Source organism: Tachyglossus aculeatus, chromosome 14 (genome assembly GCF_015852505.1).
Source record: "Tachyglossus aculeatus isolate mTacAcu1 chromosome 14, mTacAcu1.pri, whole genome shotgun sequence".
In the NCBI taxonomy this organism is placed as follows: Eukaryota; Metazoa; Chordata; class Mammalia; order Monotremata; family Tachyglossidae; genus Tachyglossus; species Tachyglossus aculeatus.
In genome coordinates, this window is record NC_052079.1 from 5,171,275 (window position 1) to 5,195,243 (window position 23,969).

Below are 23,969 nucleotides of genomic sequence, written 5' to 3' on the forward strand. Positions count from 1 at the left end.
TGGCCTAGTGGAAAGAGCATGGTCCTGGGAGTCAGAGGTTCTGGGTTCTAATCCCCGCTTCGCCACTTATCTGCTCTATGACCTTGGTTAAGTCATTTCACTTCTCTGTGCCTCAGTGACCTCATCTGTAAAATGGTGATTATGGCTGTGAGCGCCACTATGTCCAACCTGTTTAGCTTGTATGTACCCCACCGCTTGATACAATGCCTGGCACAGAAATGCTTAAATACCGTTAAAGAACAAAAACAAAACACACACACACAAAAAAAAAAATCCAGCTATTCACCCTAACACACCCACAAGCATTTCCTGCCCAAGAAAGAGAGAGGTCTGTACCCCAGGAATGTGAACTGACTTGCTGAGGACCCAGTGAAACTAGATCAGTTTGGAGGCTTCAGGACTATTTTAAGGTAGCCCTTAACCATGAACATCCTAAGGGAAGATTTCAGCCCTAAGCCTCAGTTTCCACAGTCTCGGAGACCCACAGGACTGGTCAACCAACTGGTCTGGACTGCTCAGAACTAGAGTAGCCCCAAACTCCTGAGACCAGGCTGGAAATAAACTGCTTTTGGGCAGGCTCTGACATCTCCAGATAGCCATCCTACTACAAGCCAGACCCAAACCTGCTTTGCTTTTGGAGATTGTACTCATCCAGGAAAGGTGATTCAAGAACAGAATGGGATATGACGCTTCACTAAGTTATTTTTCTGAGTTTTTTTCTGCCTTAATACGGTGGATGTATTTTAAACACGCAGAATTCATTCATTTTGACGCATGTCTACTTCACCGGCCTGCATGGAGTTTTTGGAATGATCATTTCTGCCGAACCGCTGGCCAATTTCAGTTAAGACTGAAGTTATTTTTTTTTGCCGGCATAGACTGTACTTGCAAAGAATCATCATCTGTAACATATTTTTTTGCCCACCGTAATCCCGTTAATGGAGTTTTTTTCTCCCAACTAAAATATGAAGTCATCTTAAATCCTTATCTTTTGCTGGCACCCGTCTTAAAAAAAAAAATCACCCGTTAAATCAGGCTGATGACACTAGTAAATGTTTCACTTTAACAAATGGTAACGCTTTATATCATTTCTAGCTTTCGGATTCAAATTAGAGTACATTTCCATTACCCAGCAGGCATTTATTGTTCGTTTTATATGGCTGGCTTACTTGAAAGCCAAATGTTTTCTTGCTAAAGGACATGCAAGAGTTAGTTTTTCTTTATTTGAAACTGAGGTCCTGGAGTTATTAAATTTTAAATACAGTGAAATTTCCAACTTGAAAGTGACTGCCATCCTCAATTTTCGGTGAATGCTAACAGCCTTTTAGAAAGCTGAATTTGGCATAAAAAGAGGATGAAACCACCGATTCTGGATCTTTGTATACAAAAATGTGGATTTATTTTGGCAGCACCGAAAAAAAAAGGCATTGAATATTTCTACATTAAAGGGAAAACAATGTTTAAGCTTTTCATAACGTAACGAATTACATTCCCAGAAAGCTTCTTGTGAATGTTCCGAAGCTCAACACGATAGTACAGAGTCCCGTAATAGTGCAAAATATCTCTGCTGTTCTGGCACTGTTTAACAAACACGGAGAAATGTTCAAAAGTTAGGAAGCCAGTGAGGCAATGCCCATCTAAAGAACTGTGTCAAGAGTGAAACCGGGCTTGCTCTGTTAATAATCTAACAACCGCGAAGGAACACCCTAGCTGTCCCCTACTGGAGCATTCTGAAAAATGATCTTTCATAGATTTTCAAAGATTCCGAAGGTGGAAAACAGCATATAAAGTTCCAGATAAAAACGTTTCAAGAGACGCATTTTTAATAAGATCATTTGCTTTGTTTTCAGTGAACAGAACCGTGGTTACTTTCCGGCAAACTGGGGGTGGAGAGGGGAAGAGGGTGTCGAGCCTTTAAATGCCGCTCCGGAAACCCCACGACCCGTCCCGTCGGAATTTTTTTTTAATTCCCAGAGCTAGAGCTGATTGGAAAAGATGACTATTTTTGGACGCCTTTTAGAAGAACGTTTATTCGTATTAAAGCAGAAACCAGTCCCTAAACCCTGCGTTACAGTCGTCCGCCCTCGAGGCCAAGACGCTCCAAACCAAGAGGCCCGTCGTCTGACGTTCGCGGTGTGGTTTTTTTTTTCACTGCAGTCGGCGGTAACTCTTACAGAGCTCGTGGTCCCTGATATCTCCCCAGCCTCCGTTCTTCACGTGCGGGGAGATGGCGGCCACGGAGTACCTCTTACTGATGCTGAGAGTTTCGGGAAAGAGGTACCGTCGGTTACCGTTCAAGAGCGATTCGATTTTGGCACTCTGGGTGGCCGGCCTGCAGGGTTTCTTGTGGTGCATGCCGCAGTCTCCGGCGTGGTAAATCCGGGGGGACTTCGGGGACCAGCACCTTCCAGAACTTCGGAAGACACGCGCTGGTCAAGTACTGCAGCGTCCAGTCCCAGTTGTAGTCGTCGTAGGTGCAGAAGGCGTCCGTGCAGCGGATCAGGTCGCCGTAGGCCTGGCGGGTGAGGGCCAGGCCCATGTTGTGCTCCGTGGACTTCCAGGTTTTCACCTCCAGCTTGTCGCCGTGGCCGGCGAAGCCGCGGGGCGAGGCGTAGGCCCCCAGGGACAGGACGTCGCAGTCCGGACACTCTCGACGCTTCTTCTCCCACATCATCTTGAGGACGGGGTAGAAGTCGGGGGCCAGGTAGTGGTCCTCCTCCACGAAGAGGACGAGGCCTTCGTAGTCCCGCAGCACCCTGACCCTCTCCCAGACGAAGTGCAACTTCCACCACCAGTGGTGCTTGGTCTGGGAGAACCGGGCCTCCCGGTAGTGGCCGAAGGAGTCCGGGTACTCGGCGTTGAGGCAGCCCCGCTTCAGGGCCGCCGCCTTCTCCAGGTCCCGGGGGCAGTCCTTGGGGTCGTGCCCCGGGAACTCGTCGGGGTACAGCTGCACGCTGAAGGGGAAGAACACCTGCAGGACGGGGCAGAAGTCCACGCCGGCCACCAGCTGGTTGATCTCCCGGGACCAGAAGTCGTGGCTGAAGATGAGCAGGACGTGGCCGATGCCCCGGGCCCGGCGGAGGGAGTCGAGGAGGAGGCGGAGGTGCTCGGGACGGTTGTGCACCTGGACCACCACGACCAGGTCGCCCGGGGGACCGGGCCCGACGACGGGCCCCACGTTCCGCAGGGGCTGGTCGAAGTTCAGCTGGTAGACCAGGGAGCGGTAGACGAGCGTCAGGTTGTTCGCCGCCGCTGAGTCGTTGGCCAGCCGGCGCAGGCCGCCGCCGCCGCCGCCGCCGCCGACGGGGCCGCCGTTGGGGGTCTCCCCGTCCTGCACCACCGGCGGGGCGAAGGCCTCATTCTTCCTCGGCCGCCCGTTACTGGTCCAGAAGACCAAGCCGCAGGCGGCCGCCACCAGCGTCAGGATCAGCACCTTCCTCTTGTAGATGCGGAGCCTCATGGTCTCCGGGGGCGGGGGTCGCTACCTCATCCCGGCCCATCCGGCGGCGGGGCCCGGAAGGGAAAAACAGGGAGGCGGCCTCCGCTCTCATCCCCGGCCCGACCTTCCCCTCAGCGGGCCTGACGGGCTCTGACGGCCCCGCGGGCGGCCGCCGCCGGCCGGCCCCCCTCGCCCCGCCCCTGCCGCCTCCTGATTGGCCCTCCCCGGACACGTCCGCGCCGCGCGCCGACGCCGCCCCCCGCCCATTGGCCCGCGCGGCCGTCGCTCAAGAGCCCCGCCCCTTCCGGTCGGGCGCGGGAGCGCGAGCGGCCGGGCGGGGCGGGAGGGACACGTCAGGCCCGACGAGCTTTACTCCTTCGTTATTATTATTATTATGATGATGGCATTTGTGAAGCGCTCACTAGGTGCAGAGCACTGTACTAAGCGCTGGGGGTGGATACAAGGTGATCAAGTTGTTCTGAGGGGCCCAGACTGAGCCCCTTCCTTCCTCTCCCCCTCTCCATCCCCCCATCTTACCTCCTTCCCTTCCCCACAGCACCTGTATATATGGATATATGGTTGTACAGATTCATTACTCTATTTTACTTGTGCATTTCTATCCTATTTATTTTATTTTGTTGGTATGTTTGGTTCTGTTCTCCGTCTCCCCCTTTTAGACTGTGAGCCCACTGTTGGGTAGGGACTGTCTCTCTATGTTGCCAACTTGTACTTCCCAAGCGCTTAGTACAGTGCTCTGCACATGGTAAGCGCTCAATAAATACGATTGCCTCTGTGTTGCCAACTTGTACTTCCCAAGCGCTTAGTACAGTGCTGTGCACACAGTAAGCGCTCAATAAATACAACTGATTGATTGACTGGAGTCAGAAGCCATGGGTTCAAATCCCGACTCCGCCAATTGTCAGCCGTGTGACTTTGGGCAAGTCACTTCTCTGGGTCTCAGTGCCCTCATCTGTAAAATGGGGATTAAGACTGTGAGCCCCCCGCGGGACAACCGGATCACTCTGTAACCTCCCCAGCGCGCAGAACGGTGCTTTGCACATAGTAAGCGCTTAATACATGCCATCATTATTAAAAGAAATGGCTTTCCCCAACCTTTCACTCCCGGCCCCACCTAACCGGGGTATTGGGTCACCTGTAAATAGGGGCTGGAAGAGGTCCAGATTGGGTGAAACTTTTTCCCAGTTTATGTAATAATAATAATTTTGGCATTTATTAAGTGCTATGTGCAAAGCACTGTTCTAAGCGCTGGGAAGGTTACAAGGTGATCAGGTTGTCCCATGGGGGGCTCACAGTCTTAATCCCCATTTTACAGATGAGATAACTGGGGCACAGAGAAGTTAAGTGACTTGCCCAGAGTCACACAGCTGACAATTGGCAGAGCCGGGATTTGAACCCACAATCTCTGATTCCAAAGCCCGTGCTCTTTCCATTGAGCCACGCTGAAAAATTCAGGGAATGGGGGTAAAACGGCATGTCTTAGATCAAGCCGATTTGACTAATTCATTTGCCTTTCCTGACTAATCTTTTATCTTTCCATCATCTTTACACATGCTCTACTACGGTGTAATACCCTGCAAATACCTCCACAGCATTAATATTCCTATCTTTATATTCAAATGCTTCCCTACCTTTAATTCACATTCATTCAATCATACTTATTGAGCACTTACTGTGTGCAGAGCACTGTCTCTCCCCCCAACCAGACTGTAAAATCCCTGAGGGCAAGGACCTCCTCTACTTAATTCTCCTCCAGAGTTCTACCGTATAAAGCCCTCTACAGCATTAATATTTGTATATTTACATTCAAATGCTTCCCTAGTTATAATGTATTTTCATGTCTGTCTACCCCACCAGACTGTAAAATCCTTGAGGGCAAGGATCACATCGACTTAACTCTATTGTACTTTCCCAAAAGCCTAGTACAGTGCTGACCCAGTAAGCACCCAAGAAAGATTGATTTGATTTGCTTCCATAAAGGCGATTGTATTTTTATTATGTGTGAAATTTAACTTTTTGTCTTACCTTTGTAATATGAATTTTGCTAATAAATTTTTAAGTAGTATTATGTAGACTAGGCCTCAAATATAGAAGCATTTTGCTAAACAGGATGCAAAGAGTAAAAAATGCAAATGAGAGCAAGAGTCTGATTTAACCTTGGCCATGTCTATACTAGAAAAATAAAGCTAGTATTTTTTTTTTTTTTTACTCTAAACCACCCAAGGTGGTTTGAATTCTGTCAGAAGATGTGAGAGGTGTTAAACCACCCAAGGTGGTTTAACACCTCTCACATCTTCTGACAGAATTCATTTTACAGGTGATATAAATGTGAGTGACAATCTGGTGATGTTACACTTGCTAATAGATAATTACAATTTAGACTGTGAGCCCCTTTTAGACTGTGAGCCCACTGTTGGGTAGGGACTGTCTCTATGTGATGACAATTTGTACTTCGCAAGCGCTTAGTACAGTGCTCTGCACATAGTAAGCGCTCAATAAATACGATTGATTGATTGATTGATTACAGTGTATTGTCATCAGAACCAAAGTAGTTTGAGGATCCAGTAGTGAGCTAATACCCTAATACCCTGAGCTAATAAAAAAAGTTTGCCCTTAAGCCTATTACTTGACTGAACATGAACTAGGGAGATGTGACATTTAAAAAAAATAAAATCTTCCAGCACATCTACTTTTTTAGCCAAGAAGATTGTTAAAGATTCTATTATCCTACCGTTATACATTTTATCTGTAAAATACCGATAAAGACGTTTCAGTATTTAATAATTTAATATACAAAAAACACTCCCCATTTACCTTTTAAAGGTTACAAAAAGGCTTAGAAATGATAAACAATGAGCAGTGAATGTGAAACTGCCCGAAGGAATCATAAAATAAAAAAATTCACATACAAAGCAACACTGTTTTCCACTTCACGGTTTGAGGTAATTATTAATTCCCTGGCATATTGGTGAAAAAGAAGCAAAAACTAGTACAATGTTCCACAATATACCGGTTATACGTAAGAATTCTTGTGGTTTAACCTGCAGGAGTGAGTGGCTCGCAAGGGTTATGGAGGATGGTGCTATCGTAAAAGGAAGTTCTAGGGAACAAGGAACTGAGAGGCCCAGGCCTCAGTTGGCATTAAAAGGTCTTGACGAGTGTGGTAATTGTTTTTCAAAAAGGGATGAAGCACATTCTTCAAACTCACTCACAACTAGAAACAGCAAGATTTCATAAAATAATGAATACTAAAACAACTTACGGGAATTTAGTCCATGAAGCTCTTAACCAAAGCCTGATAATGAAAATCAATTAGTACTTCAGAAAATGCCAAAAAGACTAAATTTACAAAAAAGTACAGTTTTTTCATAATGCATGTGTTCAGTTCACATTTCGGGTGGAAGGTGACAGAAGAATGAAGGAACTTTCTTCCGACAACGTACGTCTGTCTGGATCAGTGTCAGAAGGAATGGTTTTGTGCGCACGTAGTGTCACATATGTGTTTCCTTCATGCATTATGAGAACTATTATATAAAAGCACCCTTCCTGCCAAACCAGTTGACAAAGTTTGTTTCCCCCACAAGTTGACGCTGTCCAACTTCCATAATTTGAGATAAGGTGATGAGCTTATCCTTTAGACTTCTAGACTCTAAATGTATCGCTTGGTAGCATTTCCTTCAGTTCTGTGCCGTCACCTATTACTCTGCAATGAGCGATCCAAAAATTGGGAATAACAGTGTAGGGAACAAAAGTAGCAGATAATAGGTGCTTCTGTTCCTCCCATATTGTCTACCAGGACTACGGTGTGGGACACGTGGTGAAGATTCATGGTGACAGTCGCTTGGATGAAACAGCTTACACATGATCTCCCACATTCACAAGTTTTTGATGTATCCAAATCTTGACAGAGATGAGAAGGAACAATATGAGGACCATATGGAATCCTGTCGGAAAAGGAATTTAAAAACAAAGTATCTTGTAGTTAAAAAATCACTAGGTACATAACTTCTATTGCATATTACCACGTGTAACACTTCTACTCCCTCATCCACGGTCTACATGTGTGTTCTCAACCTCACACAAAGTATGGAAAGGTTCCTTAAGAATTTCAACATGTGACCTGTTCTCCAATCCATCATCCAGGTCAATGGCAAAAGAATAAAGTATTGCTGGTTCAAGACTAACTGCAAGAGTAAATAATTCATTACATAGCAGCATTTATTTAGTGAATAATAATAGCATTTGTTAAGTTCTAGACTGTGAGCTCACTGTTGGGTAGGGACCGTCTATGTTGCCAGCTTGTACTTCCCAAGCGCTTAGTACAGTGCTCTGCACACAGTAAGCGCTCAATAAATACGATTGATTGATTTATTGATTAAGTGCACTGTGCCAAGCACTGTACTAAGCACTGGGATAGATTCGAGATAATCAAGTCCCCTATAGGGGTTCACGGTCTAAGAAGGAGAGAGAACCGGTGCTTAATTTCCATTTTGCAAACGAGGGAACTGAGGCACAGAGAAGTGACCTACCCGTGGTCACACAAGCAGGATTAAAACCCAGGTCTTCTGATTTCCAGGCCCATGTTTTTCTACTAGGCCTCGCTGCTTCCTTAATAATTTTTATTAAGCGTTTGCCTTATAGAGTGGGTAAAAGAATAGATGGGAAGGACACGGTCCCTGTCCCTTGGGGAACTCATGCTCTAAAAGTACCGCTAGTACAAGCCTAAGTGTCAGAGTAAATCACAATAGTGGGCTGTAACTACCTTTCACTCTGGCCTTCTTTACAAGTTAAAATATTCAGGTCCCGCTCACGTTACTCACATAAAGACCCCCTTCAAACCATGTTGTCTTTTCAAGCAAAGACACCGTGAAAGTGAACAGATGCCAAATCTCTACTACTCTTCAGGAATAGTAAAGCTAGAAGAAATTTCAAAACACCCCAAAGGCCCTCATCCCTCACCTGTAATCTTTTGTTGCTCGTGCAGAAGACTCCAATAAAGTTAATGGTATTTTCAGCTGAATAGTAGGAACTAGCAGATTAGGCTGTTCAAAGGGGTTTCCAAAAAGATCCAAGTTCTCAAGGGATAACTTTTTAAAGTCACTGGGCAAAAATGGGAGTTTGTTGCAAGACGCCGACAGGAAACGTAAATTACTCAACTGCCCGATCTTGAATGGAAAACGAATCAATTCGTTATCATCAAGTTTTAAATATATAAGTTCCCGCAACTGGCAAAACTGCACAGGGAGCGCTTTGATTTTGTTCTGGCTGAGGTCCAAACTCTGTAGAGATTTCTGGAGGGTGGAACTACACAAAGCTACGCTGAATGTCTCCAAGTGATTGTCACTCAGATTAAGTTCTTGAAGGTTGACTAGGTCCCCGATTGTTGCTGGCAGCTTTTTTATATGGTTGTGGCTCAGGTCTAGTTTCCTAAGCTTTTTCAGACAAAGCATGCGCATATCCACCCTGGCAAGCTTGCAATAGGAAGTCTGAAGATGTTCCAGAGAATAAGGGAAGTTTCTGGTTAGAGGATAGTCCTTTTTGGAGGTAATGATCATTTTAGTTTTAAGCTTCTCAACTTCTGAAGTCTTCACTGGTACCAGGCTCAGTGGCGGTATGGCTTCAACATCACAGCCTCGGTGTGCCAGTCTCACAGCTGAAAGGAAATTCTTTAAATTGCTGGAATTGGCCTAAGAGAAACAATAATCATCTTCATCACCGTCATCAACCTAATTACACAATTGTAAGTTTCAATTTAAAACTTTAGGCACATACAGCTACTCTTCCTGGAAAAATAAACAATAGCGAGAACTATTTTGAAAATTAACTTGAGACTTTTTAATAGCTACTCATTTTCATTTCAGTAAAATAGACAAAAAAGAACAAGACCCCGTTCATCACAATGAACTAAAGGGTGTGTTACATAGTTCAAATAGAAATGAATAGATTTAAGAGTGAAGAGTGAAGCTAGAAAACAGCAATGAGTTCCACATTTTAAAATTTGTACCTGAACATTTGCTACATTCCTAAAGACCATTTTACCTATCTTACATCTTGAGTGAATCACTTGCTCATTTCCTAGGCTGAAACACAGAGATGGCCAATTTTTGTAAAAAAAGAAAAGAAAGATCAACTTCTGAAATCATATCATGAAACACACATTTAAAAAAATCCAATATTTTATTTCTCCTGCCTCCAAATTTTTTCTTTTGCTGCAAAATGTCTTGGAAAGTTGTTTTTGTAGCACTCTGAGTGCCAATATATTTTTATGCCTACTGATGCTCCTCAAAACATAAAGCTCGGTTGGTCTGTATACGAAAGTGTTACATGTTAGTGACTTTCCTGAGGTATCAGCAAATTTCAATTGTGATTCTAACAAAGACTATGAAGACCACGATAATTCTCAAGCCATAGAGATTTTTCTGGACTGATTTAGAATTTTCTGCATTACAGTACAATCTACTCCAGGAGAGTTTAAGGAAAAGGGGAGCATCAAACTCTAGTCTAACTCTGCATTAACATCCTTTCGGATACAGGCAGCTAGAAGTGAATGGATAAGTCAACCTATATCGCCTCAGAAGCAAAAGGATGAAGAAGATACCTCAATGGTGAGCTTCATTTTTTTACCATAAATTTTCAGCAGACAATAGTTCTTGGCCCCAAATATCCCTTGGGAAGTCAAAGACTAATTAACCTAACTGATATTCAGGATGACTGAGCCAAGGAGACAAAGAAAACATAAGCGAAGAGATGGATCACTAGTCCCATTTCCAACCTGACTTCAGAGTCAGTACAAGTTACTAAGTTTCCAGTAATTCAGGTTTTTCCACCACTCTGACCCAGGCCCCCAACTCCACTGCCAGTTATTGTGGCCGTGGGGCCCAAGTGAGATAGTGTGAGGTATGGGGAGGATTGGGAAATCGAGAATTAGAAGGGGAAAAATAACAATAATAATAATAATAATAATAATAATAATAATAATAATAACAGTCAGTCATGCGTGCACTTAGGCCAGTCAGAAAGCCCCTACGAAAGGCCGTACTGCTTTATCTTTAAAGAGTGAGAGAAATAACTGACTCAGTCATCCATATTGCTCCTTGTCAACAGACCCCATAAATGGTTTAGAAAAGAGATACTTAATTGGTGGTTAAATCTGGCTTACCCCAATGCTTGCAGGTTTAAGATGATTCTCCCTTAGGAGCATGGATAATTGAAAATAGGATTTCTTTGAGGACCGAATACCACCTTTCGAAGCTGATGGATGTTTTCTTAGAAATTAATAATTTTCAAACTGGGCAACAGAGCCATAGAGCTGGGAAAAGCTGGGGCTGCCCCAGGGAAGTTTAACAAGGTATCACTTGAGGAATCAAATTTGGGATGTGAATGAAGTCTTTATATCCTGGGCTTAGGGAAATTTAAAATGATGCAAGAATACCACATATAAAACTGTGAAAAGAAACAGACAGAAAGTGCTGCTTATGATTACTAAACATGTAGAGTTTGAGGGACGTCACAGGTCTTGAAAACATGGAAGAAAGATCCCAGGTTTTCTCTTCTTAAACTCGGGGAGACAAAACTTTTAAAGGGAAATTCCATTCAAGCCCCTACCTTACTGAGACAGACATCAACAGCAGGCTCCTTCAATCGGACTGTGGCTTTTCCTTCCTCCACATATTTGGTAAAGAACTGCTCAATGTTTTCTCTCAACTGTTTTGACACAAACACAAGGAACATAATCACACAGAATTTTTTTTTTAACAAGAATTGGGACAGTTTTGTCCTCATTATGAAAAAAACTCACAATGGTTAAGATTTCTAAAGTTGGGTGGACATGCCTTCTGAAAGCTTGCAATGATCTAAAGGATTAGTTCTTCCCTCCCTGCTTCAAATGGTACACTAAGCTTTTATGTTTGAAAGGTAAATCCAGACCCAGATGCATTAATCGAGCACAAAAGATTATTCAGCTCAACAGAAACTACTGCCGTGGACTTGCAGCTGTTGCAGAACCGTGCCAAAGAGGTTACACACACACATTGTTATTTTGATTGTTTGAACGAGAGGATTTTCTGATGGATTGGCACAGTTAATCTGTTGAATTAAACATCAGTCCACTTTATTATCCACGAAATAAAAGTGGTTTGTAGAGTGTAGGGTTACAGGACACTATGGAAATTCAGCACATCACTTTGTGGCAAATGAACATACTGTTCACTTGTCACAAAAACAACTGTCACCAAGCTCCTCGAAGCATTTAAACGGTCATTTAGCTCAACCCCTTCTTCAGGATCTCCTCTCCTTTTTCTTTCCCCACCAAAGCCTATGTTCGGAGTGGGACCGAAGCCAAAATGTGCAATGGTGGTTACTTTCCTGGTTTGTGCAACATCAATTACGTCAGCAGAGCTCACCCAGCTAATTCTGAACAGATTTATGAGTAAAGGGTTTGTATTCTGTTTCCCTGACTTCTTAAAAAACGGGCATTAAGAATCTCTTTAGAAATGTTAATTCAGCAAACTTGTTACTGCTAGTTTGCTAACATTTTCAAGTTTCGCTATTATTTTACAACTTTGAGAAAATCAAGTTTCCATTTCCCCAGCCTGTAACTCCCACCTGCCGAACCTGTGGCCCACCTGGTTTTACACCAGTTGTCTGGGATCAGCTTTTTAAAACAACATCCCTGCTTACAACAATCATACAGATTGTATCTCATCTGTAAAATGTGCAACAAGTTTATAACATCTATTTGCCTAAATCTTTTTCTTGAAAATATCACATTCTGGTGAGGCAAAGTGGCACCGGTCCAGAGGCCAAGGAACTAGGGCAGACCTTGGGCCCGGCTGTGAACAGGGCAGAGTTTCAATAAAGTCTGAAAAAAACACAACTTCATTAAACTCCCTGCCACCAGACGCATCATCATGCAACATTGGTATGGAATTAGTTGGCGAAATTTAAACGGGATATTTCTTTAATTTGAAGTTGCTTTTTTGCCCCAACATGTTGCTGCACCAGTCACATTTATTGGGTGCCTACTCTGTGCGGAGCACTGTACTAAGTGCTTGGGGGAGTACAGTCTCCCCTTCTGGACTTTAAACTCGTTGTGAGCAAAAAACACGTCTACCAACTCTGTTGGTTTGTATTCTCCCATGCGTTTAGTACAGTGTTCTGCACACAGTACGCGCCCAGTAAATAACACTGATGATGATGATACACTATAACAAACTTGCTAGATATGTTCCCTGCCCATAAGGAGCTTACACCAATACTAAAATACCAAGTACAATGCTGCAGTTTGGGTTCGTGCAAGGTGAACGTTCAGAAGTTTAATCAAAATGCCCCATGTCAAACAGAAACACTGAGGGGGCCAGGGTTGGGCTCAGAACAGTGCTTGGCACATAGTAAGTGCTTAAATACCATCATCATCATTGCGCAGGGCAGGAAATGAGGGAAGGGAAAAACGACGACGATAAAACAATAACAGCATTTGTTAAGCGCTCGCTGTGTGTCAAGCACTGCACTAAGCACTGGGATAAGAAAAAGATGATCAGGTCCCACAACGGGGCTCCGGTTTAAGTAGGAAGGAGGACAGGTACTGAATCCCTATTTTGCTGATGAGGGAACTGAGGCCCAGAGGAGGTGAAACGACTCACCCAAGGTCACATTAACGGGCAAGTGGAGAAGGCGGAATTAGAACCCATGTCCGGGCTCTGGTCACTAGGTCACGCTGCTTCTCACGGGAAAGAAGAGGGAAGGGGGAGGTGAGGGAGGCTGAAGGAGAGAAAACCATCATTCATTCAGTCGCATTTATTGAGCGCTTAATGTGTGCAGGGCACTGTACTACGCGCTTGGGAAGTACAGGTCGGCAACATATAGAGATGGTCCTTACCCAACCCTTCTGGGGTCGCCGCGAGAGGCGAGGACCGGGGCCGAGGAGCCAAGTGGGTCATTTATTCAGTCAATCGTATTTATTGAGCAGTTCCTGTGTGCAGAGCACTGTACTAAGCGCTTGGGAAGTACAATTCGGCAACAGATAGAGACGGTCCCTACCCAACTACGGGCTCACAGTCTAGAAGGGGGAGACACACAACAAAACAAGTAGAATGGTCCATCCCACAGCACTTGTGTATATTTGTACATATTTATTATTCTATTTTATTAATGATGTGCATATATCTATAACTCTATTTATCTATTTTGCTGTTACTGTTTTGTTGTCTGTCTTCCCCTTCTAGACTGTGAGCCTGTTGTTGCGTAGGACTGACTCTGTTGCCGAATTGTACTTCCCAAGCGTTTAGTACAGTGTTGTGCACACAGTAAGCGCTCAATCAATATGACTGAATTAATGTATACCATTAAAACAGAATTACAAAATGATACATATACACACATCCGTATATATGTGTACATATGGGGCCCGGCATTCATTCATTCATTCATTCAATCATACTGATTGAGCGCTTACTGTGTGCACAGAACTGTACTAAGCGTTTGGGAAGTACAAGTTGGCAACATATGGAGACGGTCCCTACCCAACAGCGGGCTCACAGTCTAGAAGAGTGTGTCTTCTCTAGAAGAGAAGCAGTGTGGCTCAGTGGAAAGAGCCCGGGCTTTGGAGTCGGAGGTCATGGGTTCAAATTCCGGCTCTGCCACTTAATAATGATAATGATGGCATTTCTTAAGCGCTTACTATGTGCAAAGCACTGTTCTAAGCGCTGGGGAGGATACAAGGTGATCAGGTTGTCCCACCTGGGGCTCACGGTCTTCATCCCCATTTTACAGATGAGGTAACTGAAGCACAGAGAAGTTAAGTCGAGAAGCAGCGTGGCTCAGTGGAAAGAGCCCGGGCTTTGGAGTCAGAGGTCATAGGTTCGAATCCCGACTCCACCAACTGTCAGCTGTGTGACTTTGGGCAAGTCACTTAACTTCTCTGGGCCTCAGTTCCCTCATCTGGACAATGGGGATGAAGACTGTGAACCCAGGTGGGACAACTTGATCGCCTTGTAACCTCCTCAGCGCTCAGAACAGTGCTTTGCACATAGTAAGCGCTTAATAAATGCCATTATTTTTTTTAAGTGACTCGCGTCATTTCACTTCTCTGTGAGACTGTGAGCCCACTGTTGGGTAGGGACTGTCTCTATATGTTGCCGACTTGTACTTCCCAAGCACTTTGTACAGTGCTCTGCACACAGTAAGCTCTCAATAAATACGATTGATTGATTGTTACCTCATCTGGAAAATGGGGGTGAAGACTGGGAGCCCCTCATGGGCCAACCTGATCACCCTGTAGCCTCTCCAGCGCTTAAAACAGTGCTTGGCACATAGTAAGTGCTTAACGCCATCACTGTGGCATATATATGACTGAATATAATATAATATCTAACATAGTATATAATATATAATATATAACATAGTATATAATATGTAAAATATAATATATAACACAGCATATAATATACATAACAATATATAACACGGTATCTAATATATAATATACAACATAGCATATGATATAATATATAACATAGCATGTAATATATATGATCTAATATATAACATAGCATATACTATATAATATAGAACATAGTGTATAATATATATGATATAATATATAGCATAGTATATGACATATATGTAATATACAACATAGCATATAATATATATGACATGACATATAACATAGTATATAATATATGATATAATATATAACATAGTATATAATATATGATATAATACATAACACAGTATACAATATATAATATGCTGCATAGCACATAATATATAACATAGTATATAATATACATGATATATAACACAGTATATAATATATAACAGAGCATATAATACATATGCTATAACACACAACATAGTATATGATACATAATACACAACACAGCACACAATATATATGATAAAATACATCACATAGTAGGTAATATATATATATAATATAGAACGTAGCATATAATATATAACATAATACACAACATAGCATATAATATATAACATAGTTTGTAATATATAGTATAACGCGTATAATGTGATATGTAATAATATAATGTAATATCTATGCCTGCATCTAAATACACAGCGTTCCGGCAGGGGAGAGGGAAGGGTCGCCGTGAGCATCATCCCGCGCCCGCCCTCGTCTTTCCCGGCTCACCTTGTAGCGGGCCCCAACCTTGTCCTTCAGGGTGCTGATCACCAGGTAGACGCCGCCGCCAGGGAGGCCTCCGGGCCCGGCCCTCCCGCCGCCGCCGCTGGGCCGAGGCGCCTTCGCCGCCGCCGCCGCCTTGTCCGCCTGTCGGCCCAGGGCGAGCAGGGCGCGGGCGGGCCGGGCCCGGGGCCTCAGCCCCAAGCTGGGCAGCTGCCGGCTCACCACCTCCACATCGCACTGCAGCCTCATGGCGGCGGCGGCGGCGAGGCCCGAGACCAGACCGGACCGGACCGGACCGGACCGGACCGGACCGGACCGCCCCGCCCCGGCCGGCCTCCTTCCCGCCTTCTTCTTCTTCTTCTTCGCGCGCGCGCCTCAGCGGGGCGGTGGGCCGCGCCTCAGCGGGCGGCGGCGGCGGGGCCCGAGACCAGACCAGACCGGACCGGACCGGACCGGACCGCCCCGGCCGGCCGGCCTCCTTCCCGCCTTCTTCTTCTTCTTCTTCGCGCGCGCGCCTCAGCGGGGCGGTGGGCCGCGCCTCAGCGGGCGGCGGCGGCGGGGCCCGAGACCAGACCAGACCGGACCGGACCGGACCGGACCGGACCGGACCGCACCGCCCCGGCCGGCCGGCCTCCTTCCCGCCTTCTTCTTCGCGCGCGCGCGCCTCAGCGGGGCGGTGGGCCGCGCCTCAGCGGGCGCGCGCGCGCGCGCGGCGAGGCGGCCCGACGCGCCTCCCCTCACGAGTCGTTTCGTTTTAATCCCCCTCAGTCAATCAATCAGTCGTATTTATTGAGCTCTTACTATGCACTAAGCGCTTGGGAAGTCCAAGTTGGCAACATCGAGAGACGGTCCCTACCCGACGGTGGGCTCACGGTCCAAACTTCAGCTCCTCTAGAAAGTTCCCGTCAGCGCCACTCGGTAAATCTTCCACATCGCACTGCAGCCTCATGGCGGCGGCGGGGCCCGAGACCGGACCGGACCGGACCGGACCGGACCGGACCGGACCGGACCGCCCCGGCCGGCCGGCCTCCTTCCCGCCTTCTTCTTCTTCGCGCGCGCGCCTCAGCGGGGCGGTGGGCCGCGCCTCAGCGGGCGGCGGCGGCGGGGCCCGAGACCAGACCGGACCGGACCGGACCGGACCGGACCGGACCGGACCGCACCGCCCCGGCCGGCCTCCTTCCCGCCTTCTTCTTCGCGCGCGCGCGCCTCAGCGGGGCGGTGGGCCGCGCCTCAGCGGGCGCGCGCGGCGAGGCGGCCCGACGCGCCTCCCCTCACGAGTCGTTTCGTTTTAATCCCCCTCAATCAATCAATCAGTCGTATTTATTGATCGCTTACTATGCACTAAGCGCTTGGGAAGTCCAAGTTGGCAACATCGAGAGACGGTCCCTACCCGACGGTGGGCTCACGGTCCAAACTTCAGCTCCTCTAGAAAGTTCCCGTCAGCGCCACTCGGTAAATCTTTTATCTCGCCTGTCAATCAATCAATCAATCAATCAATCAATCAATCAGTCAATCGTATTTATTGAGCGCTTACTATGTCAATCAATCAATGTGATTCAATGTCAATCAATCAATCAATCAATCAATCGTATTTATTGAGCGCTTACTATGTCAATCAATCAATGTGATTCAATGTCAATCAATCAATCAATCAATCAATCGTATTTATTGAGCGCTTACTATGTGCAGAGCACTGTACTGTGTCCCGCCGTCGACCCCCCGGCCCGCGTCATCATCAATCGTATTTATTGAGCGCTTACTGTGTGCGGAGCACTGGACGAAGCGCTTGGGAAGTACAAGCTGGCGACATAGAGAGACAGTCCCTGCCCAACAGTGGGCTCACAGTCTAAAAGGGGGAGACGGGGCACAAAACCAAACATACTAACAAAATAAAATAGAATAGATATGTACGAATAAAATAAACAAATAAATAGAGCAATCATCATCATCATCAATCGTATTTATTGAGCGCTTACCGTGTGCGGAGCACTGTACTAAGCGCTTGGGAAGTACAAGTTGGCAACATCTAGAGACGGTCCCTACCCAACAGTGGGCTCACAGTCTAAAAGGGGGAGACAGGGCACAAAACCAAACATACTAACAAAATAAAATAAATAGGATAGATATGTACAAGTAAAATAAATAAATAAATAAATAGAGTAATAAATATGTACAAACATATATCCATATATACAGGTGCTGTGGGGAAGGGAAGGAGGTAAGATGGGGGGGATGGAGAGGGGCACGAGGGGGAGAGAAAGGAAGGGGCTCCCTCTGCCCACCCATCAAGCTCACTCTCTTCCTCCCTTCAAGGCCCTACTGAGAGCTCACCTCCTCCAGGAGGCCTTCCCAGACTAAGCCCCTTCCTTCCTCTCCCCCTCGTCCCCCTCTCCATCCCCACCGTCTTACCTCCTTCGCTTCCCCACAGCACCTGTATATATGCATATGTTTGTACATATTTGTTACTCTATTATTTTACTTGTACATATGTATTCTATTTATTTTATTTTGTTAGTATGTTTGGTTTTGTTCTCTGTCTCCCCCTTTTAGACTGTGAGCCCACTGTTGGGTAGGGACTGTCTCTAGATGTTGCCAATCTGGACTTCCCAAGCGCTTAGTACAGTGCTCTGCACATAGTGAGCGCTCAATAAATACGATTGATGATTGATGATGAGGATGATGACAGTCCTTTTAGACTGTGAGCCCACTGTTGGGTAGGGACTGTCTCTATATATTGCCAATTTGTACTTCCCAAGCGCTTAGTATAGTGCTCTGCACATAGTAAGCGCTCAATAAATACGATTGATGATTGATGATGAGAATGATGACAGTCCTTTTAGACTGTGAGCCCACTGTTGGGTAGGGACTGTCTCTATGTATTGCCAATTTGTACTTCCCAAGCGCATAGTACGGTGCTCTGCACATAGTAAGCGCTCAATAAATACGATTGATGATGATGATGATGGCTTCAAAGCTGGGGAGACAGGCTCCGAGCAGGGCGGCTAAGGCTTCGCCGGCCCCGGCTGAGGCGAGGGAGGCTGTCGTTGTCCCCCGCCATGGCGGCGCGGCGGTGGTTGTCCATCCGAAGGGAGGCCGGTTGGGCCCTCGTCACTCAGTCACTTCATCGTGGTTGTCGAGCGCTGCCCTCAGCGCTTGGGAGAGGACACCAGAAGAATCAATCAATCAGTCGTATGTTTGGTTTTAATAATAATAATAATGGCATTTATTATTATTATTACTGTGTGCAGAGCACTGTACTAAGCGCTGCACAAATGTAACCAATTGCTTGGGAGTCACGCCTCCAGTTTGTAAAGAATTTCATGCGATTTGACTTCTCTAATAGATGCGACTCATTTACAAATGCTTAATTTCCATCTCAGATGTGACATGAAGTCATTAATATTTATAACAACTTCCATGACTATTTGGGGGGAAAAAAATCAGTGTGGAACTATTCATCGTTTTATTACACTTCATTAATTAGAATTTTTGCGTTGAATTTGAATGCCACTCAGCCAAAACACTCTCTGGGTCATGAAAAACTGGTTTCCAAAACAGCATGTCAAATACTCTATCCAAACAACAAAGTACAAGTACACACCAAATTCAAGAAAGAGGTATTAGAATAACTGTTGAGTGTTCTCTCACAAATCATCAGACAGAATAATGGGCTGGACGAGTCACGGCGCTGATCCTGCTTCTGTTACAATGACTCAAGCGCTTAGTACAGTGCTCTGCACATAGTAAGCGCTCAATAAATACGATTGATGACTGCATCGGGCAAATAAGGGGCAAAAGATGGTAGCAAGAAGGAAAATCCTCCTCCTGCTTACTGATCATATTAGAATTATTTTAACTAATGAAACTGCATATAAAGACATCGATCAGAAGATCATTGTTCTCTTAGAGAAGAGATTGGTGATGACATATTTTCTTTTATCCTAGAAGTTTAAATGGAGTAAACAGCAAAGTCCAAAGTAATGAAGTCAAATGTCATATCCCACTAGAAATGACATACTCAGTACTGTTGTAATTTTCTAGGTGGTTCTAAATCCATTAAAGTGAAGCTTAAAGGAGTATAGTAGATCATAATCGGGATTGATATTCATTCATTCATTCATTCAATCGTATTTATTGAGTGAAGCTTAAGGGATTATAGTAGATCATAATCGGGATTGATATTTATTCATTCATTCATTCAATCGTATTTATTGGGCGCTTACTGTGTGCAGAGCACTGTACTAAGCGCTTGGGAAGTATGTTAGCAACATATAGAGACGGTCGCTACCCAACAGCAGGCTCACAGTCTAGAAGATGAAACAGGAAATCAGGAATATGAAAATGAATACTAGTCAACAGTAACAATGTTTTTATTGCTAAATTGCAATTATGTTCTTATTAATCCTCAGTAACCCTTATTAATAATAGAAATGAAGGCAGTTTTTGCATTGTGACCTTATTGCATGTACAATAGTTCAAAGCTGTATTCCTCCAGCTAACGTCTCTATGATGCCCTCAGTTTGTCTAATTAATTGATCAAAAAAATCCTTACTTTGGACTGAATATCAGTTTATTATTTTGTAAGGGGTTCATATAGGACTATGAAATGTTCTATCTTGACACTATGAAATGGACTATGAAATGTTCTATCTTCTATCTTAGTCTGCTAGTAGTACAGTAGTAGATATTGGATGTTTTGTACTGAACTTGTGAGGTTAGCAATGTCACTTAAAATTCTCTAGTGCAGGGAGAGAACTGGTATTCGCAGGATATTTTTTTGGGGGAGCCCAAGGAAGCCATGCAGCAGCAGGTTAGATCAGGTGAGGCGGGAAGGAGGCTGATAATTTAAAATGTAATTCGGAGGTGTGTAAAAGCATCTTCAGTTCGCGGAAGAAGGTGGGAAGGAGGCTGATAATTTAAAATGTAATTCGGAGGTGTGTAAAAGCATCTTCAGTTAGTGGAAGAAGGTGGGAAGGAGGCTGATAATTTAAAATGTAATTAGGAGGTGTGTAAAAGCATCTTCAGTTAGTGGGAGAAAGTGTAGGTGAAGTTTGGTTAAGGATAAAAGTTAGGGAAGTTCTTTTGTGTGGAAGAAAGATGGGCGCTGCAGGCTCTGTTGCTTGTTCTGTTGGGGGGCTCTGTCTCCCCCTTTTAGACTGTGAGCCCAATGTTGGGTAGGGACTGTCTCTATATGTTGCCAATTTGTACTTCCCAAGCGCTTAGTACAGTGCTCTGCACATAGTAAGCTTTCAATAAATATGATTGATTGATTGATTGTTCAGGATGGGCAGTTTGGAGCTACGAGAGCAACGGGACCAAACGTGGTTTTTTTTTTTTTTAAGCAAACCAGCGACTCCTACTGTCAGCTCATGTTATCACACCGGCTCTTCGCTTGTTTTTCCGCCCTCTGACCAGCAGGAGGCAGTGCTGAGACGGGGAAAAAGAGACAATTCCTATGGAATTGACCGTTAAACGGATCAATTTCAGTCTATGGAAAGAAGGCAAAGAAACTATGAAAGGCGGGAGTATTTATAAGGGCCCTAAAAGCATTCAAGTACACCTTCTATTCAGGTTTTTTTTTTACCCTCAGGCGGCCTCTTGGTGGACAAGAAAGCGGTGGAGAGGGTGATGGGTCCAAAAGAAAAGTTTTCCATCAGAATTTGATAAGGTATTAGATATGTAATGGTGAAATCTATCCGATGAAGGAAGCCAAAAAGAGACTGTGTCTCACTATCTTGCCCAGGCTAGACTGCAGCAACTATTCACAGGCGCGATCCCACTACTGATCGGCACGGGAGTTTTGACCTGCTCCGTTTCCGACCTGGGCCGGTTCACCCCTCCTTAGGCAACCTGGTAAGCCTCCGCTCCCGGGGGCTCACCATATTGATACCGAACTTAGTGCGGACACCCGATCGGCATAGCGGACTGCAGCCCAGAACTCCTGGGCTCAAGCGATCCTCCAGCCTCAGCCTCCCGGGTAGCTGGGACTACAGGCGCGCGCCACCGCGCCCGGCGATTGCAAGGCTCGTTCGGCGAGCTCTAGAGGCTCCGCGAGCCAGGTGCGTCATCGGAGGGGGCGGGACTGCCAACGCAAGGCCCCGCCCACTCCCCCAGGCATGCGTGATTACGTCACAGGGGGCGTGTCCTGTCTTCCCCGTGCGTGCGTCATCGGAGGGGCGTGGCCTTCCCTTTCTAGCTGCCCTCTTACATGCGTCATCGGAGGAGGCCCCGCCCACTCTGGCGGCCGGCGTGATTACGTCATCTGGGGGCGTGCCCTGCCTTCCACGAGCGTGCGCCATCGCCGGGGACCCCGGCCACGCCCACTACGGTGGTGTGAGGGTGACGTCATGGGAGGGGCGTGGCCTTCCCTTTCTAGCCGCCCTCTTGTTGCGTCATCGGAGGGGGCGTGGCCGCCTTTCCAACGGCCCCACCCTCTTGGTAGGAACTGTCTCTCTATGTTGCCAGCTTGTACTTCCCAAGCGCTTAGTACAGTGCTCTGCACACAGTAAGCGCTCAATAAATACCATTGATTGATTGATTGATTGTCTCTCTATGTTGCCAGCTTGTACTTCCCAAGCGCTTAGTACAGTGCTCTGCACACAGTAAGCGCTCAATAAATACCATTGATTGATTGTCTCTCTATGTTGCCAGCTTGTACTTCCCGAGCGTTTAGTACAGTGCTCTGCACATAGTAAACGCTCAATAAATACGATTGATTGATTGATTGATTGACTGTCTCTATATGTTGCTAGCTTGTACTTCCCAAGCGCTTAGTCCAGCGCTCTGCACCCAGTAAGCGCTCAATAAATACGACTGATCGACTGTCTCTATATGTTGCCAGCTTGTACTTCCCGAGCGCTTAGTCCAGCGCTCTGCACACAGTAAGCGCTCAATAAATACGATTGATTGATTGATTGACTGTCTCTCTATGTTGCCAGCTTGTACTTCCCAAGCGCTTAGTACAGTGCTCTGCATCCAGTAAGCGCTCAATAAATACGACTGATTGATCGACTGTCTCTATATGTTGCCAGCTTGTACTTCCCGAGCGCTTAGTACAGTGCTCTGCACCCAGTAAGCGCTCAATAAATACGATTGATTGATTGATTGATTGACTGTCTCTATATGTTGCCAGCTTGTACTTCCCGAGCGCTTAGTCCAGCGCTCTGCACCCAGTAAGCGCTCAATAAATACGACTGATCGACTGTCTCTATATGTTGCCAGCTTGTACTTCCCGAGAGCTTAGTCCAGCGCTCTGCACACAGTAAGCGCTCAATAAATACGATTGATTGATTGATTGACTGTCTCTCTATGTTGCCAGCTTGTACTTCCCAAGCGCTTAGTACAGTGCTCTGCATCCAGTAAGCGCTCAATAAATACGACTGATTGATCGACTGTCTCTATATGTTGCCAGCTTGTACTTCCCGAGCGCTTAGTCCAGTGCTCTGCACCCAGTAAGCGCTCAATAAATACGATTGATTGATTGACTGTCTCTATATGTTGCCAGCTTGTACTTCCCGAGCGCTTAGTCCAGTGCTCTGCACACAGTAAGCACTCAATAAATACGATTGATTGATTGATTGTACTAAGCGCTTGGGAAGTACAAATTGGCAACATATAGAGACAGTCCCTACCCAACAGTGGGCTCACAGTCTAAAAGGGGGAGACAAAACCAAACATACTAACAAAATAAAATAAATAGATGGAATAGATATGTAACATACTAACAAAATAAAATAAATAGAATAGATATGTTGCCAGCTTGTACTTCCCAAGCGCTTAGTACAGCGCTCTGCACACAGTAAGCACTCAATAAATACGATTGATTGATTGATTGACTGTCTCTATATGTTGCCAGCTTGTACTTCCCGAGCGCTTAGTACAGTGCTCTGCACCCAGTAAGCGCTCAATAAATATGATTGATTGACTGTCTCTCTATGTTGCCAGCTTGTACTTCCCGAGCGCTAAGTACAGTGCTCTGCACATAGTAAACAATCAATAAATACGATTGATTGATTGATTGATTGACTGTCTCTCTATGTTACCAGCTTGTACTTCCCAAGCGCTTAGTCCAGCGCTCTGCACCCAGTAAGCGCTCAATAACTACGATTGACTGTCTCTATATGTTGCGAGCTTGTACTTCCCAAGCGCTTAGTCCAACGCTCTGCACCCAGTAAGCGCTCAATAAATACGACTGATTGATCGACTGTCTCTATATGTTGCCAGCTTGTATTTCCCGAGCGCTTAGTGCAGTGTTCTGCACACAGTAAGCGCTCAATAAATACGATTGATTGATTGACTGTCTCTCTATGTTGCCAGCTCGTACTTCCCGAGCGCTTAGTACAGCGCTCTGCACACCGTAAGCGCTCA

The 23,969-nt window shown here is 45.6% G+C and overlaps 2 protein-coding genes across 3 annotated transcripts; both read right to left on the minus strand.

Annotated features, from left to right (window-relative positions):
• Nucleotides 1–1,376: 1,376 nt before the first annotated feature.
• Nucleotides 1,377–3,578, minus strand: MGAT2 (alpha-1,6-mannosyl-glycoprotein 2-beta-N-acetylglucosaminyltransferase). The gene is given in 2 exon segments (XM_038756631.1): nt 1,377–2,385; nt 2,387–3,578. Coding segments are annotated over 2 exon segments (1,311 nt in total). The 5' UTR covers nt 3,461–3,578; the 3' UTR covers nt 1,377–2,148.
• Nucleotides 3,579–6,231: 2,653 nt separating this feature from the next.
• On the minus strand, nt 6,232–16,212 carry LRR1 (leucine rich repeat protein 1). 2 transcript variants are annotated; one of them, XM_038756803.1, is made up of 5 exons: nt 16,173–16,212; nt 15,609–15,884; nt 11,063–11,161; nt 8,417–9,144; nt 6,232–7,401 (listed from the first exon to the last, which is right to left on the minus strand). In XM_038756803.1, the coding sequence occupies exons 2-5, from the start codon at nt 15,849–15,851 to the stop codon at nt 7,149–7,151; spliced, it is 1,323 nt and encodes a 440-aa protein (XP_038612731.1). In that variant the 5' UTR covers nt 15,852–15,884; nt 16,173–16,212; the 3' UTR covers nt 6,232–7,148. The 2 variants fall into 2 exon arrangements, with proteins under 2 accessions (XP_038612731.1, XP_038612732.1); XM_038756804.1 differs by lacking the exon at nt 16,173–16,212 and having other exon boundaries at nt 15,609–15,914.
• Between the last annotated feature and the right edge of the window lie 7,757 nt (nt 16,213–23,969).